This window comes from Patella vulgata, chromosome 9, assembly GCF_932274485.2.
Source record: "Patella vulgata chromosome 9, xgPatVulg1.2, whole genome shotgun sequence".
NCBI classification, from domain to species: Eukaryota; Metazoa; Mollusca; class Gastropoda; family Patellidae; genus Patella; species Patella vulgata.
In genome coordinates, this window is record NC_065887.2 from 17639301 (window position 1) to 17658578 (window position 19278).

Here is a 19278-nt window from a genome sequence, read left to right on the forward strand (position 1 = left end):
AAAAAAACGTATTAGTATATTACCGTTACACCCTACGGATGGCTGAGTTCGAATTTCGTGAAAATCGGCCCAAAATTGACAGACAAAATGGCCGCTATTCGTTCTCAAATAGCGTAAAAATATGGTATATCAAGGTTGTGGACCCCATAGAGGTCACAATTTTTATCCGATTTTGTTGAAATTTGAAATGTAAGTTTATAACCCAAAGGTCTCTGTTCCTTTCGATATTCGCGCATATCGGACCGTAACTTCCTGAATTATGTCCCCTGATTGTAGGAAAAATCACTTTCTTTTTAGCTTGTTCTCTATCCGTCTCTCAAAAATGTGGGCGTATCCTGCCTGGCAGCCGCTGGTTTTAGTTTTAAAAGACAACACCGAACTCCGTTGGGACGTGTGCGCTTAGCCTAAAGGTTGCAATAATATTGTTGTTTTATTTTCACAGGGATAATGAAGAAGAGAAGACGTTTGCTTTATTATGTAATTGTTGTAACAAGAGCAAGGCCAATTTAAACCAGAAATAGTAGTTTTATGTACTTTAAGTCGAGAATGATCGATTTATGACCCACGTGTTTGTTATTTTAGGGATATTCTTGTATCTATTTTGAATTCTGTAAATTTCTAACCATCATAAATTAGCTTCTATTATCTTACCGTTCTTGACAAGTTGTTAACAAATTAGGCTACATTACTCACCCATGATTCGTGCCATCTAACACCAAAATCAGCAATCAGTGTTCCAGGAAAAAATCACAAGGTTACAGGGGCGGATCCAGAGGGGGTTTCCCCCATCCACCCAGAAAAGGCGTAACGGTCGTGTGCTTTATCCCTTATCATCAGATGGTGGGATGGGATGCGCATTCAAGCGAGAGATAATGATATACGTGATATCACAATTAATGCTTTACATCAATGAAATTGAATCACAGAGTGACCCTATTAATTCATTATAAAAATTGACGTCAAACGGGGTGTTGGATTTCTCTCTATAAAAAGCTCAGTGTGTATGTATGCCTACGTAATTTGGAGACGATGATGGCATATGCATTGTCAACTGTCAACTTTTCTTAACAGGAACCTGGCAAACCCCCTCCTGCAAATATTCCTGGATCCGCCCCTGGGTTAGAAAGTAACTGTGCTAGAACTAAGTGCACATTTTTTAATTCATCGGTTAAATAAACATCACAGAACTTCTCCACCACAAAACACAAACAGAACAAACAATGATCGTCACATACAACTAGATGAATAAAATGTGATAGAGACTGGTATTCTGGGATATATATTCCACTGCGAGGCTGGTGTCTCCCGCCTTAATTTCAAAATAAATAGAACATACATGTATATTTTTAATTTCACATTAATCTTTTTGAAAAGCATCGAGTAATCAAACTGCTTATATGTCTATACCCTAACCCGAAAGTCCTCACGGTCGAACTCAGTCAGGTTTTGATATAGTGAAACTATTTCCTTTAAAAGTTCCATCACTCTTCCCCAATCATAATCAAAGTTTTGACCCTATTTAGTGTAAGCATGGACAGACTGGGAGCCGTAGGCTAATAACTTATAAACAATAACTCATTCCATATTCGTAAATATCGATGTAAAAATGATATCTAATGTTTTGACCGTCTAAATTACTATCAAAAGAGCAATTCTCGGTCTTTAATTGTGTTAAGTATTTTGTTTTTTAACTTTTGCGTTATGAATTTTGATTTTAGCAAGTCATTAATTTTGCAAAATAGACCAGCATCTCAGAATTAATCAAATCGGTACTCTTATTCGGGCAGGGTATAATTCTCATAGAACTATATGCTTGATAAAGACTTGGTGATACTAGCCGAAACGTAGTCCAGTAATAGACTATAATTGTGTTCCACAGGAATTCCCCTTGTTCATTTACTAAAATGTCACTGAAACAAGACACTCTCATTTCCATACACATCAAAGAGATCGCGTCCTTTCAAAAGCTCCCTAGTGTAAGTGGAAACTTGGTGCAAGTTACTTAAATAAGAATTACTTGTTGTTATAATTGTAATGCACAGTTCCAAATATAACTCAAGAAAGGTACTAGGTGAAATAGTTTGACTGTGATTTTACAAATAGGTTTGTACGAAAATACGATCAAGTTTTCAACACACCCATACTACGTAATGGTATTTATATTATTTATATGACTGTTGAGGGTTAAATTAGTTCAGTGCAAATGGTGTGCAAATACAGGTACCTCGTACTTAGCTCATGCAGTAACTATGCCAATGCACTTCTGATATCTTAACGGTATTAGCCAACTTTGTCCTATATTCGGGTGAGACTATAACTTCTCAATCAGGGTTCATATAAAGTCAACACACTAACTCTTCACATCTTTTCTATTTAGTTCTTTTTTTAAAGATGTTAATATGGAAACTTTAACCCTCGTATAGAGATAGTCTTTTCTTGGGTCTACTTGATTCACCACGACTGTCGATGCCTCCCCAGAACAGTAGGACGTTCAATCCCATTTCATTTCATTTTAATGCTTGCTGAGCCAAAACAACCAAAACTAGAACTGCTATGCATTGATGACGGGTTTCACCGGTGCCACGTTACTCTTGAAATGACGTCACTCCCCGTACCAATGAAACCGTTAAATGCACGCCAGATAACTGAGGTGACAGTATAATGATATGATATAAAATGAAGAGAAATTTTAAAAACTTTTAATATATTAAGTTATATTTAACGAATGAGGCGTGCTATAAATCACTTGTAAGATTGACACCTGCTCAACTTGCTTGTTGTTATTGCACAGAAAACCCACCCTACTTTTCTATATGATTTCTACTAAAACTAGAGTAAACCAGCAAAAGTGTAGAATAACATTGAACATGTTCAGTTATTGTCCCCCGCCTTTCTTCGAAGGCTATTAAAATGGGTTCGCCCGTCTGTCTGTCTGTCCGTCACACTTTTTGGGACACAATAACCCTCCTTCTAATTGAGCTAGAATGTTCAAACTTGGTGTAGGTGTTGATTAGGTCGATGCCTTCATGGAGTTCGAAGATGAGCATTTTCTGTTTAGGGTAAGCAGAGATAAGCAATTTGATTGGTTGATGCCTTGGGACACGATAACTTTAGTTCTAATTAAATGAGAGTGATGAAACTTTGTGTATAGTTTCATTACATCAATACATTGACTGAGTTCGATAATGAGTATTTTCTGCTCAGGGTAAGCAAAGCGATAATCAATTTGATTGACCGGAAATTTCGAAAACAATAACTCTCCTTCTAATTGAGCTAGAATGTTCGAACTTGGTGTAGGTGTCTATTAGATCAATGCCTTGATGGAGTTCGAAGATGAGCATTTTGTGCTTGTAAGCAGAGATAAGCAGTTTGATTGGTTGATTCTTTGGGGCACGATAACTTTGGTTATGAATTGAGAGCTACGAAACTCTTAATATAGATTCGTTATATCATTTCGATGGTGAAAATTTTCTGCTTAGACTATAGAGCGATGATGTTGGACGCGATAACTTTAGTTCCAATTAGGTGAGATGGATGAAACTTGGTGTATAGTTTCATTACATTAATACCTTGACTAAGTTCGATAATGAGCATTTTCTGCTCAGGGTAAGCAATTTGATTGGTCGAGGCTTTGAAACACAATAACTCTCCTTTTTTAGGTAAAATTTTCAAACTTAGTGTAGGCGTTCATTAGGTCAATGCCTTGATGAAGTTTGAAGATGAGCATTTTTGGCTTAGGGTAAGCAAAGATAAGCAATCTGATTGGTTGATTCTTTGGGGCACGATAACTTTGGTTATAATGAATTGAGAGCTATGAAACTCTTAATATAGATTTATTATATCATTAACTTGACTAAGTTCGATGGTGATAACTTTCTGCTTAGGCTAAAGAGCGATGGGCAATTTGATTGGTCAAGACTTTGGAACATAACAACTCTGCTTTTAATTGAGGTAGAATGTTCAAACTTGATGTAGATGTTCATTAGGTGAATGTCTTGACTGAGTTCAATGATTAACATTTCGAGCTAAAGCTAAGCAGAGCTAATCAATTTCATTGGTCGATGCTTTGGGACAAAATAACCTTGATTCTATCTGATAGAGAGTGATGAAACTTAGTGTATACACGTATTTTGATTGCTCGATACTTTATTTTGGGATTTCGGCGGGGGACATCAGCCTCACTGTTGGCTTGTTGCACGGTTCAGCTCCACCCAATCTACTAGAGGGAAAACAATCTGCTTATTCAACGAAAAGAACAAAGGAAGATTCCCCGTCCATGTTACAAGTCTCAGATAGATTAACCGTAAAGCACTCGCGGCCAATAATATTGTCGGTTATATGGCCTGTACATGCTTTAATGATTCGTTTCTTGGAGCAAACAAAGTGAAGGCGCATGTTTCACACTTTGAGGTCGGGTGTTCGATCCCTGCATTGGCCGAGAAAGTTCATCCAGATTTTCCGCCGTGGTTTCCCCTTGTCTGTGGTGCAGAACGGAGGGCCTGGCAAGGACAGCTGTCTAGTCCTTCGGATGAGACGAACAACCGAGGTCCCGTGTATACATTGGAATGCACGTAAAAGATCCCTTGGCAGTTGGAATTCGATATAAGAGTAGGCGATCGTGCCGCTGCCCGGGCAAAATTTCCCTCATAGCACACTGTATGGCGTATGCCCGTCTTCATTAGCCCAGTATAGGAGCAAAACAGTAGGACGTTAAACCCCATTTCATTTCATTTCACTTTTTGAATCGCTAATTTAAGTTGACTTTCGGAACTCAATGTCAAGGCAGTTTATAAATTTAGTATCTTCACAGAAGATGTTATATATATATAAAATATGACGGTAATTTCTTTTTTAGAGTTTAAAATTGAGCATCCTCGAATTGTTTTGAATTTGTTGGTATATTGTGGCTAATTGAGTGAGTTAATTGTAAAGTAAATTTAATAAATCCTTCTGAAGGTTGTCTCTAATTAGGTAAATTGATCAGTATGACATTTAGTAACATAAAGTGGGAGGTCGTTCAGGAAAAGTAATGGACCAAGACTATAACCTTGTGGGACCCCACACTTAACATCAGCAACAGTTAAATGACTTGCATCTAAAACAACTTGTTGCTTTCGGAATTTAATCTATGATCAAATTAATTCATCAAAGTTTAAATCACATTTGTATAATTTTAATTTTTGGAAGGATTGCTATGTGTTATATAGGGGCAAACGCCTTACTAAGATAGAGATAAATAACCCCAGTCATATTACCCGAGTCTATTTCTTTAAGCTAGATATCAGTAATTCTCAGCAAGGCTGTGGCACATGAATGACGGTTTTGATAATAATAATAATAATGTACATGTATATTTGTAAAGCGCCAATTCATCCACAAATGCATGCTCTAGGCGCGTACTATGTACTCTATGGTCACTATTTACACACAAATCCTGATCCACTCCAACTAAAACGCAGTGGTAAATAGATGAGTTTTTAATTTTGTTTAAAAAGATTCAAGTGATGGAGCTGTTTTAAGATGATGGGGTAAGGAGTTCCATAAAAAGGGTGCACTGTACTGGAATGTTTTAAAACCGAAAGTTTGTCGATTGTAATTAGGTCTATAATTATGTGGTAGACCCGTATCTGCCTTCAGGGAAAAATTCTGCTTGAGATGCATACATTTTTTATATAAGTCAATGATTTAAAGACGTAGTCTGCCGAATTTAGGGACAATATTTATTAGAGGGTGATATTCAGGTTTAATCGATACCATTTGTAAAATAAGTATTCATAATTATTAGTAATATCAGTTACACTGGCATATGTTCTTTTAAAACGTCAGTGTAAAATATATACTATTACTTTTTTAAATGTCCCGTTTATACCGCTAAAAGAGATGTGCTAATGTTCGATATTAATTATCTTAATAGTCTCCCTTTTGACGAATTATTAAATATCTTACTAAATGGGGGCCCTGTTTGCATTTTAAACAAGAAAATATTTCTTGCAGTTCAACGTTATATTTCCAGCAGAAAAGTTTTAATAGTAAATTATAAACTCGTTATTGATTAATGTACTTCCTCACAATCATACATTCATACTTATCATATTGTTTAGATACACACATATTTATCATTATAGTTATCATTATATTAGATGTGTATTTTAATAAAATGATAATGATCTAACTTACGCGTCTATATATAAAAACAATAAATAAATAGATAATTATAGATACGTGTATATAGATACGTGTATATTATATTGCTATATCCACCGGGAGAAGGTTTAGAATTTCTATAAATTGTCCTAGTCCCTTTGTTAATTATTTGCAATGAAATATGTTTAAACCACACACCGTCATTATACACTTTATTATTCGATGTAAACATATTATATGTTTCGATTGAACAATTTCATAGACCACAGTGATTATGCCATTGACAATTGGTTCGCATTTTTGGAAATAACGGGTGTTTGCAATTGCATGTATAAGATTTAAATTAATGTCGTTTTCCTGTTTAATGTAAAATCCGATTCTCTATTTAGGACGTGTACGCCCCCTGTACAATAAACAACAGAAAACACCAATGGACAATACAGCTGAAGTGTAATATTGTATAGACTATTACCATTTATCCCACACAATTTGTATATTAAGATTTTATGAGAATTATGGATTGCCTTGCGTTAAACCGCCATTAAGTTAAAACAAGCCAACAGTGAGGCTGATGTCCCCCGCACATTTATCTTTTTCAAAGGTAACGAGCAATCAAACTGATTATCTATACTTAGCCTAAGCATAAAATATTCGATCAAACTCAGTCATGTTTTTCAAGTACCAGGTAGTGAAATTGTAAACAAAGTTTCATCACTCTCCATCAGTTAGAATCAGAGTTGTCTTGTCCCAAAGCATCGAACAATGAAATTGCTTAGCTTTAGATGGAAATGTTAATCATTGAAACTAGTCAAGACATTTACCTAATGGACATGTATGTACATCAGTTTAAACATTCTACCTCAATAAAAAGCAGAGTTGTTATGTTCCAAAGTCTTGACCATGTTAATCATTGAAACTAGTCAAGACATTTACCTAATGAACATGTATGTACATCAGTTTAAACATTCTACCTCAATTAAAAGCGGAGTTGTTATGTTCCAAAGTCTTGACCAATCAAATTGCTTATCGCTACTTCGCCTAAGCAGAAAAATGCCCAATATCTAATTGATGTAATGAAACTATACACAAAGTTTCATCACTCTCACTTAATTAGAACTAAAGTTATTGTGTCCCAAAGCATCAACCAATCAAATTGCTTATCTCTGCTTACCCTAAGCAGAAAATGCTCATCAAGGCCTACACCAAGTTTGAACATGCTAGCTCAGTTATTGTGTCCCAAAAAGTGTGACGGACAGACAGACAGACAGACCCATTTTAATCCCCCCCTGCTTTCTTCGAAGAACGGGGGACAATACAGAATAATTCACAGTACATGGCATGTAACAGCGTGTAGTCATTCGAATGGCACGAACACGCGAGGTCCCATGTAAATCATCGCTTTCACGTAAAATAACCCCCGACACAATTGCTGTCTTGACAAATGTCCCTCATAGCATAGGACGTTAAACCCCCATTTCATTCATTAAATTACAAAAGCAGAGCGGAGCTAACTGGAAACACTTATATGTATTGCCTATTTTTCAGATTTAACCCCGCTTATTTGAAATTGTAAGAAACTCAGTCTCGAATCCCATGTCTGTCGAGGCCGGTGTGTTAATTCATCGAGGCTAAAAGATGGAACAAATAACTCGGATGTCCAGGGTTTTTTAAATATTATCTTGTGTCGAGTGGTCGGAGGAATATTGCTATTTCACGAGGCTAATGCTTGTTATCGACAAGAAAAAAAAAGAACACACAGTTGCCATGAAAGATACACCCACATTTTGCAAGATATGGGCAGAGAACAAGCTAAAAAAGAGATTTTTCGTACAATCAGGGGCCATAATAAAGAATTCAAACGAAATCAAGATCTTTGGGATATAAACATATATTTTAAGATCTTTGGGTTATAAACATATATTTTAAGTTTCATCAAAATCTGATTGGGGGGTGGGGTTAAGGTCCACTCGACATAAACTAGGTCATTTCGGGACTAACATATGGTTCAATTTTATTTTAATGATTCGCTTGCGCGTAGGGGTCTTTAGCAGCAGTGGGGGGGGGGGGCGGAGAATACTCACGAGGTTGGACAAACTCTAGAGCGCCCACAAGCTAAAAACGCGTCTTTTCGTACAGACAGGGGTCATAATCCAGAATGTTACGGTCCGATATGTGCACATATAGAAAGGAAGAGGGATCTTTGGGATATAAACATACACATTTCATGTTTCATCGCAATCGGATCAAAATTGTGACCTCGAGAGTGTCCACATGCTAAAACGTGATTTTTCGTACAATAAGGGGCCATCATTCATAAAACTATTGACCGAAACATGCCAATATCGACAGGAACCGAGATCTTTGAGATATAAAACTATACTTCAAGTTTCAGAAAAATCGGATAAAAATTGTGACCTGTAGCGTGTCCACAAACAAAATTTGGACGGAAGGACAGGAATGACAACAAAATACGGCCACATAAAAATGTGTTCGTATAAAAATGAAAACTATTATTAACTGTTCGGGATGTCAGGGGTTTTAAGAAATAAAAGCCACTCGGGTTTTAACTTCGAGTACACACTGCTAGGGTGGTTACTTTCCAATTTCTATTAATACATAGCAATTGAAAACTGGAGTCAACATGGTAGTGTACCGTTAAAGACAACATCAGCTTGGCAAAGAAACTAATGTTGCTTTAATCTTTTATCATGTTATTAAATTCACAACAGAATGCCAACATCGTGTAAATTATTGTTAGATGGATTTCTGCATATTTCGCCATCACACCACCCACGTGTATACGCCTTCGTGATTTACAGTGGCGGTAACTGACGGTAGTAGAATTATTTCTGGCATCACAAAATGTGTTTATACAATGATAAAGAGGTGATATGCATTTAAAAGGCCGTAGAGTGGTAGGTAGGAAAGTCAAGGTGAAAACACATTAACGATTTATAGTGATAATACAAAATTAATGCTTAATGCTGTATTCGTTTCGGGAAAAATTGATAGAAACAATTTTCTAAATCAAGATTAGCTCTACACCCACGTTTAACGAAAATTTATTCTTTAACACTAGAAAATCAAATTTATGTCCAGTCTGAAAGCTACATTCTAAAACCATGCCCCATAAATTTTCTTATTGCCAATCTAAATTATATGGTCTTAATCTCCAAAATAGGATCCTCGATTTGTCACAATTGCTTTAAAGAGGCATAATTATTGTTACCAAGAACATAAATGTAATAAATATTGAATAATATCGTTAGATTCCGCTAATGACCAAAAATTCATACAATGATGTTAAATTTGTTTGTTATCTGTGGTGTGATTCGTGGCACTCGTAGCAATAAAAAGCAATTGAAAAAGTTAGTAAAATTGTCAGCCAAAATAAATACATCTTAGCTACTGCTTGGGAGATTCGTCTTGAATTTTGCATACAATATAATGTGAACATCGTATAGCCAAACTGAAAATTATTTTATTGCCAACTAAATGGGATATATTCGAGCGAGCCCAATGCTATTGAACAAACATTTTTAATTCAAATCTACTTGAACCTATAAACAATCGTGCTTTAATATTACATAATTATATCATTTGAAACAGGCACATCCTTACAGACCGCGGTGAGCCGGGCATAGTGTGTGGGATGTCTTCACCACCACCCATTTTCGCCCAAACGCAATGCATGACTGTTGCCACATGGGAGCAAGAGTTTACTATAATCTATGACGACGGATATTACATATCTATTGTGGCTCTGTTTTATCTGTGGCCATAAAACAGTTTGAACTCCACTGCGCTCAAAGCCTCCAACATTTAAGCCTGCAGCGAACATACAAATAGATAATGGGATAATTTCGTTATTTGTAATGTCAATATGATCTATGCAGGTCTAGGCTATGTGTCTGATATATACAAAAATACAGTCTACATTGTGCTATTTGATCTGGCAAATGTCCTACAAGTTTAATACATCTGTACACGTCTATTAGGTTCTCATATACAACTTCATTTTTAAATCTGCAATTCTGACGTTTGTTTTTTTTCTCTAGATTTTTGGCTCCAAAACAGACAGTTAGAGTTGAACAATAAACTCACGTCTGTTCATTTGTGTTGTAATATTATCTATCATGATTGGGCAGGGAGTTCAACGATTATGAATATCACCGATAGATTTTTTTTATCACGGCGAATTAATTCAGTTTAACTTTTAAAAACAAAACTATATCGTATCTAGACTCAACCATCACCATTAATTTCATAGTCAATGATATACAAAAGTACAATACACTTTGTACTCGAACTTTCATGTTCAATAATATACAAAAATACAATAAACAATTACATCAGTTGTACTCGAACCTTCATGTTCAATAATATACAAAAGTATCCAAAAAATGTAATATTAGATGTACTCAAACTTTCATGTTCAATGATATACAAAAGTCGAAAAAATGTTATATTAGATGTCCTCGAACTTTCATGTCCAATGATATACAAAGGTCAAAAATATATATATTAGCTGTACCCGAACTTTCATGTTAAAACTTATACTTTACATATGTACTTGAATTCGTAATAAGCGAGAAATGATATAACGTGTAATTAATTTATAAACTTGGTTTCATTTGATGACCAAATCTGCATGAATTAGTTTTATAAATATGAAGCAGTTTTATGAAGCCCATATATCAGTGTAAATTATTGGCAGTTTGATAAGACTTAATTAGAAATGTTAGCGTTTCTTTAATCACGATGTGAAATGATAAAACAAAGCCTTTTTAAAACATAAATGTTAGTTAGCTATGTGATTATTTAATAAGACATACTGGGGCATTTTGATTATTCTGGTCCAATCTAGAATTTATCCGATGAAGCAATGATGATACTTTCATGGTCTTGCCTATATTCAACAAAAGTAAACAGGATTTGATTTAGCAATTAAAATAAAAAGCAAGTACAAAGGTCCCCTCGACACCAGATGATGTTGACAGCTCGATTTACTCCAACTTTGCTTATCTCCAATACATGACAATTAAAGGAAAGGTGAAATAAATGAACACCAACTAGACATGTGTAAAAGCAAACGATGGTGTGCGATGATGCTATGAGATATCGTCGTGGAGCGTCTAACAATCGGGTTGCTCTTGTTCTGTATTTTACTTTTCATACAAAAATGATAAAATAAATACAACGAAGTTCAGTCACACGCTACACATCATTGTTTTGTTATAATACTTTTAGATAATGGCGCAAAACATAACACATTGGTCTACATTCGCAATCCATAATATTGCGGCGGTGTGAACATAAATGGTTTTTCCCCCATTTACTTAAAATAATGCCAATAAGTACATAAATTTAAGGACGAGATGTAGCAAGAAAAACATGGTTTTCGATGATAACAATAGATAATGGCATAAAAATATCATGGCACACGAGAATGACGCAGGTAAAAGAAGTTATCACTGTTAGTAAAGGAGGAAGAATAAAAGAGCGTAGTTGTATAAAGCAATTGTTTTATGAACTTAGCAACGTAAACAGGTACATCTGTACACTCGGCTAAAGATAAAAATTATATTTAGTTAAGTGAGAAAGAAACCATTTAGTGATATTGTTTACATACACACATCAAACGAGGTAAGACAAATACCCTTTATAGTTTTATAGGTTATTATTTAACTTTATTAATCAATTAGATATTAAAAACATTAGATTCATTAGTTACATTGTGGAGTTATTACCTATTTTTATTAATATCACTATTTTTCCTTATTACACTATTTTGCCTATACCGTTTTTTTAGGACCCCGAATTTTGTCTAATGGTTTGGATTGTTCGTACTTGGTTTTATTTTATTTAATACTTTATTATTATTTAATAATATTAAAATACAAATCTACGTTTAACGAAAATAAAAGCAAATCTATGGAATAATACAGATCATAATACTTTTAAATGAACATACATAATCTTTTATTTGATAACGTCCAATTAACGGAGTTGTATGTATCGGTTCTAGTCAATTCCGTACAATAATTTTCATTTTGAGAGTATAAAGTATGTGTTTATTGGGGGATATGAAAGATGTGTCGTGATAGGAGAGGACAAGTGGCCTCGAACATGATCATATAACAAGACAGAAATAGTTTGTCCAATAACTAATTAAAAGAAAAAAAAAAAGATAATGAAACAAAATGCAGCTTAACAGTTTTACAAGTTGAGATTAATTCCTTTTAAACCGAGATGCTGTTTCCTTATTCTTTATCGCGGTTTGTGGTATAAGTCAAGAATTTCTATTTTAAGCTAATGTTAGAAAGACGTATTGTGTTGTATCTATCCTTGCTATCATTCATAATATTTTTTTCAGAAATAATCATCATTTGCTGTTGTTTTACGCAGTGTTCTTCAAGATAACGGTGTTATACCAAATCTGTTTTATTCATAAGTACACGCATTATAATAGTCATGAATTTTTGTTTTATTGTCATTCATTCATTCATTCACTTATTCATTCAATAAGATATTAATCTATGTTGTCTTCCTATACTAATAGGGCGGGATATGGGGGGCGAATGACTATTTAAATATATATGTCCCACTTGATTGTTGTTACTAACTTGAATGTATAGATAACCCCCTTGGATAAAATTAGATAAGATTTATCATTACACCCATCAAGGGCAGCATACAAAGTTTACAGTTTAAACAAAAGTTGATCATACAATTATAATTTAACGTCTACTCCTCTAGAGTGATCATTTATGGATGCACAATGTTATACAATAAGTGTGTGGTCATATACATGTAAACACCAAACGAAAGTCGTTACAGAACAAAGAACGAAAAATATATAAACCTATGGTCCCATTTCATTATAAATTCTATGCTTTATGCCGTTTCATTCTGCTGTTCTGTAGCTTTATTCCATTGATATTTGTAATTGAAATTTTCAGACGGATACAATAGATCACTTATAATCAAAAAATGATTTCCTTGACAGCCGAGATCCTTATATATGTAAGACGGTAGCTATATAGCCGATTCTGCAACGAAACGCGAAATGGGTGGATGAGAAGTAGAGTATGTTAACGAATTCCCCTTTGGCTTAACAATGTGCCTAATAAATTTCAAAATATCATGTATGCTTTGGTACATGGTCAAAAATTAATGGCTTCACGAGCTCCCAAATATTAATATCGTTAACACCGTCGATGTAGAAATGCAGAACTTCTTATGCTTATCAGTATTGGTATCAGGTGTTGTAAAAAGATGATTGAAAAACCTCCTGGTCATAGCCCCCAACCCACACACAACTCCCCTCCCCCACGCCGAAAAATAACAATATGAAAACAAACAAACACAATGCAAAGCTTATGTTAGGGTGTTTGACATATCACGGAAATACACGCGTCAGATATTCGCCGAGTTACCGCCACAAAAACCACACTGGACAAAAAATATTTCATATTTAGTGTACATGGGCATATACAATGAGTAAAAAGCACCATTCTGTCCGGACCAGTCCACGTTAATTAAACATTGCACGCGTTATGATTGACGCCATTATATCGAATTTTATGCCTATATCCATGTTGCCTATATCTATCATATTTATATTATATATATCTATTGTAGACAATATCGAGATTACAAAACACCCCAATGCACCTTTCAATGATCAAACAATGACTTAATTGTTTACGTTTTCCTTTGAAGAAAACATGATAGGGAATACTAATTAAGTTATCTTTATAAATTTTTATTTAATTCATCATGGACGGACACATCCCTGATTTTATTTAATGTGTATGCGACATGCGTAGATCCTATCATGATTCTTTGTAATGCCATAATACACAAATTTCTAAGTGTACGCGTAAGAATCATCTGTAGTTCAATTGTAGCCATAGATAATGGATTCATAATCATAAACGCATATATTACGGACACCAAAACTAATAGACAGCTATGTGATATAATTATATTTTCTTAACTTCTTCAAATATTTTATATATTACCAGACAAATTTATTCTTATCAATAACGCAAATGAAAAGTTACCAAAACCCAACTTGACATGGATTCAGTGATAACACTTATCACCTCAAAGATTTACTAGAACTCGATTTGATGTGAATTCAATGATATCAATTGTGATCTCAAAGAGTCAATGAATATAATCTAATATTATTTCAATGTCATGTAGTGCACACCGAAATATTGCGTAATGTTTACGAAAGTTCATTATACCTGCCAAAACCACATAGAATAAAAAAAAACCCCAACAAACTCATCGGCCGTACGCCTATGAATGCAATATACTCATCTAATGTGCCTGAATTACATCCAGCACTGTAGGAGAAAAAAATGCGGTTTAACGTCCTGTGTTTGTACTAATAAAGAAGAGCATACGGTATGTCTTTTACCCGGACAGTGTGGTTTCCACCCACTCTCAGGGCTTCTTTTACGGGGCTCGGGTTTGCGTACCATCCGATCTTACGGCGTTGCAACTTCAATATGACCAATTTGATCATTCACTCAGTTTGTCCGCACTTTTAAGCTCTTAACATATATTTGTTTATTTTATTTTTTATAGTTACACCCGGGATGGAAAATACAGGCGTGGGAATTATCATCTTTTTCTTAATGCTCCACACTGAAGAGTCTTCTGGGAGGAAAGCCATCAATTTTTCAGAAAACAATATGCGACGTCTACACCAATTAGCTCTTCTTAAGGCTAGGATCCTGAACGGCCTTAACCTTCCTCTACCACCAAGTGTCAATGATACAAATGGTAAACCCCCGATCTCTGAGGTAGTTCTAACTCAGCTCCATTATCAGTCCGCTCTGGTGGCAAGTACTGGACCATCCGACAATATGGTCTTATTATTGCTATCAGAACCAACAGGTAAGCAATGAATGGGTTATTTCTTTTGTCTTTAAATTCAGCACTTACATTTCTGGGCCAACACCAGGATCGAAACCTGAATCTCTTAGTGGGTTAGCGACTTAATCATTGAGCCATCGTGGCTCCACGCCAGCAATAACATAGCCAGTGATCCCTATAACACTAAAGCCAACGAAATAGTCCCATGCAATGTGTTCAAAGAGAGCGAAAAATGAGGTTTAACATCCACTCAACACAAACTAGGTCATTTCGGGACTAGCATATGATTACTGAACGTACCAAATACAGAAAATTCTTTAAATTAAGATGAACGAAGTGTCGAGTAAACAGACAGCCGAAATATTAAACAAAAAGAAATGCTGGTATGATGTTTCCTCCTTTAAAGTCAAAAGTGACCTTGTAATAAATTTTTGATCTTTGTAATAGTTCATAAAGATACTATAATTATATAATGCAGACAAAACTTGACCTTTGTCATTACTATCAACATAGATATCAACATGTACTAAACAAAAACTTATATTGATTAGACAAGTAGGACATTACCCCTCCACCCCCCACCCCCGATCATATTTCGTGTTTTACATTGCCCTTATTGGAATACGTGGCGACAGGAAACGTCATTCCGAAACACTTACGGGGTGTGGGGGTGGTGCGAATGGTTTAAAGCGTTAGATCACAAGGTTAAACCGTGATCGTGACAAAATAAAATTCCGAGAATTGTTTTAAAGGACCGTGATTAACAAGATATTTGATTCATGGTCAAAGGTGATGAGTATAAACTTGCATTTCTTAAAACTGTCGCTAGATGTTAATTGGGAGAGGTGATGGTGGAGGGGGGGCGAAAGGGAGAAGAGACAGGTCATTTCGGGACTAACATGTGGTAGGGGTAATTTTATTTCAATAGGAAGAAACCAAGAGGAACGGGAGAAAACCTACGAGGTTAGGCAGGCGATCCTACTCCTTGTCACGTACAAGTGTGGGATCGAAACAGATGCACTCTTTCGGCCATTCGAACCTAATCACGCGACCCATTCTCAGCAGCATAAACGAAACACAAATAATATCTGGTTTAATTATATTGGACTTTTCTAACACTAAAAAAATTCAACTCTGGCATAAAGATGAAAATTAAACCAATTTTATCATTTACCATATACCAACAGTGTCTTCTATTTACAGATGAAAGCGATGTTGTTCAGTTTAACTTGAATGGAAATGCTGATGGATTTAGAAAGAAAGTGAAAAGCGTTCAGTTATTTATACGACTTGTAAATAAGAAACGACGCGATACAAATATGGAAGGAAAAAGACAAAAATCAAGAAAAATAAAGATTATCATTCGCGGATTTCATCCCAAGAAAAACAAAATGAAAAGACTTACCGTTAAGAAACTAAAAATACGAAAAGAAAAATGGCTGAATTTGAAGCTACCAGTTAAATTCATAAAGAAGGTTGCTAAATCGAAAAACAAAACACTTGCATTAAAGATATCATGTAAACGGTGCTCTAATTGGGTAGAAATGGACATGGCCTACAAAAATCGCCAAAATTATAATTCAAACACGACAAATGTTGTACCGGTACGCAAGAAAATGCTAAACGCCCAGCGTCCTTATATAATAATTCACAAAAAGATTTCCAAGAAAAAGTCGAAGAAAAAAAGACGGGCAAAGCGAGATTTGAGCGACACTTGTCAGTATGTGTCAAATGTGACGTCATGTTGTACTCAACCTTTGTATGTAAACTTTACTGAGATTGGTTGGTCCGATTGGATTATCTATCCTCAAGGTTTTACAACCGGAACATGTACAGGTTCGTGTTGGAATGGACGAAATTCACTTCCGGGGTCACTTGTGTGTTCGCCATCAGAGACAGGCGCACTAACTGTTGTGTATTATGCGAGCGATAATATCATCATTAGAAGAACAATACCGGACGTAATAGATGCGGCGTGCGCATGTCAGGAATCAACTTTGCCTCGAAAATAATAGCGGTGCAACTAGTTCGGGTAACGTCTGTGAAAATAAATGATTACAACACCAAGGGAAGTTTAAGGCAATGATTGAATTAAATATAAAAATAAACAAAGACAAGATAGAATGCGCAATGGGTGTCGTTTGGCATACAAAGATGGATTGTGTACTGTCTCATACACGATACCATTCAATACTTACAGTTTCATGACAAATGACATTTGTATTTTCAGAAGCAAATGTTTGTGGGTAGAAGGTAGCCGCCGAGCAAATAGTTATTATCATAAGTAAATTGTTGTTGAAATGTTTAAATGTATGTAAGGCAGCCGCGGTGACTCGGTGAGTTCGGCACTTGCTCACTAACCAGTAGATCCCGGGTTAGCCCCTGGTGTCTTCAAACGTGGTTTTCCTCTCTTCAGTGGTGGCCGAGCAAGGACAGTGTACACGTTGGCTTGCACATAAAAAAAAACATTGACAGTTGGAACTCGATATATATATATATATATATATATATATATGGAAGCCTATAATTATAAATCGTACTTCGTAGAAGTAGAAGTTACGACAAAATGTGAGGCAATAGCACTCTACACAAGCCAAAATCTAGTCGAAAATAGGAAATTAATTAAGAGATAAACACAACGTTTTGTCGTGATTTCTACTTTTCGACGTGCATTTTGGTTTGTGTAGCTTGATGTCGAATTTCGACATAGTCATATTTTTTTATTTATTATTGGTCAAATTTGATATTATTTGTTAGTGTAATATTATTTGATGTTGGAATCATTTGGCAGACTTACTGTAAACCATTACTTTGTAAACAATTAGATGCTGCGATTTTTCAACTAGTCACACAATGGAAACTACTGTCGCAGAATAACTGCCCCTGTCACTTAAACTGTAAATACTCTAGGGTCAGTATCTCTGGCTACGGGACTTTTGTTCTCAACTTTGGGTAGTCATTTATACGTGTTTTATGAAAAAATTTTTCGAATATTACGAAAAATCGTATTTTAACTTCAATTATTTACATTTTAATACTCAAACTGTCTTCGGTGATTTCCGTGACGTCCAGCGAACGTTGGGTGTCTTACGCGACCATTACGCGTAGCACATGCATATCACATATTTGGAGAAACATTTTAATACTCAAACTGTCTTCGGTGATTTCTGTGACGTCCAGCGAACGTTGGGTGTCTTACGCGACTATTACACGTAGCACATGCATATCACATATTTGGAGAAACGGACGTTAAATAAAACTACTTCAAACACATTTTATTCATATAAATATTTTCCCTTTTATTAAAACTACAAGGAGAAAACTCATTTGTCTGAGAAATGATATATTCATTAAAATATGTATAAAAGAAAAGCTTTAAGCCAAAGCTTCTGCTGTTTAATTGACAACTTATCATGTTTGTGCAATATTTAGTAATGTGTTCATTACGTAAGCCGTAGGTGACACACATAAACATATCTTATAGGTTTATCCATGCGATATAGAGCCTCACTTAATTCGATAAAACAAAGTCTTATATTAAAGGTCACATGTAATGGCCCATTCGTGTATCAAATTTGTTTTTATTCTAGACGTTTTATCAGAAATAAAGCTTTCATAATTATATTTTAGCGGGAAAATATCATTAGTTTGAAATAAATGTATGTTTTATAAGCCGATACCGGTTACTCCCCGCTAACGTGGAGCTTTGATATGACGACGTCAATTATGTCATAACGCCATTTATGGCTCTACGAATCGGTGTATTACGGCTTCTTTTCTTGTATTTTTTAACGGTATATTTTTTGGACTGGGAACTGGTCGCTAACTGCTACTTATCTTGTTCTTCTTCTTGGGGTGACGCTTTGAACAATTCTGTATCGATTTGGTGAATTAGATTTTTGAATTTCATCCTAAAAGCAAAGTTATGACGTCATAACTGTGTTAACCTTCGTTATAGAAACCTTTTCGAATTCTGTCTTTACAGTGTGATAGGTGTATATGCGCTTAAACAATAACGCTTCTGTATATGCAGAGAACAATACCTGGCCGTTAAAACTATATGTACCCGCATGAGGGATACTCTATGTACCATATTCTAAAACATCACGGTCAGTTCCTGGTCCATAGTACACTCGTACTAGTTATCCTACGGTTTCGAAGGTGGTCCAAAAGGCGTAGATTTGTATATACACAACTTTTGCCACAAAATATCACAGAATTGCGATTCTGTAAAGTCGA

At 35.3% G+C, this 19278-nt stretch overlaps 1 protein-coding gene across 1 annotated transcript; it reads left to right on the top strand.

Moving 5' to 3' along the window:
• The first annotated feature begins 11644 nt into the window (after positions 1–11644).
• Positions 11645–18823, top strand: LOC126832365 (inhibin beta B chain). The gene is made up of 3 exons (XM_050563113.2): positions 11645–11790; positions 14749–15060; positions 16243–18823. Exons 2-3 carry the CDS (start codon positions 14760–14762, stop codon positions 17049–17051), a joined length of 1110 nt encoding a protein of 369 aa, XP_050419070.1. The 5' UTR covers positions 11645–11790; positions 14749–14759; the 3' UTR covers positions 17052–18823.
• Positions 18824–19278: the final 455 nt, after the last annotated feature.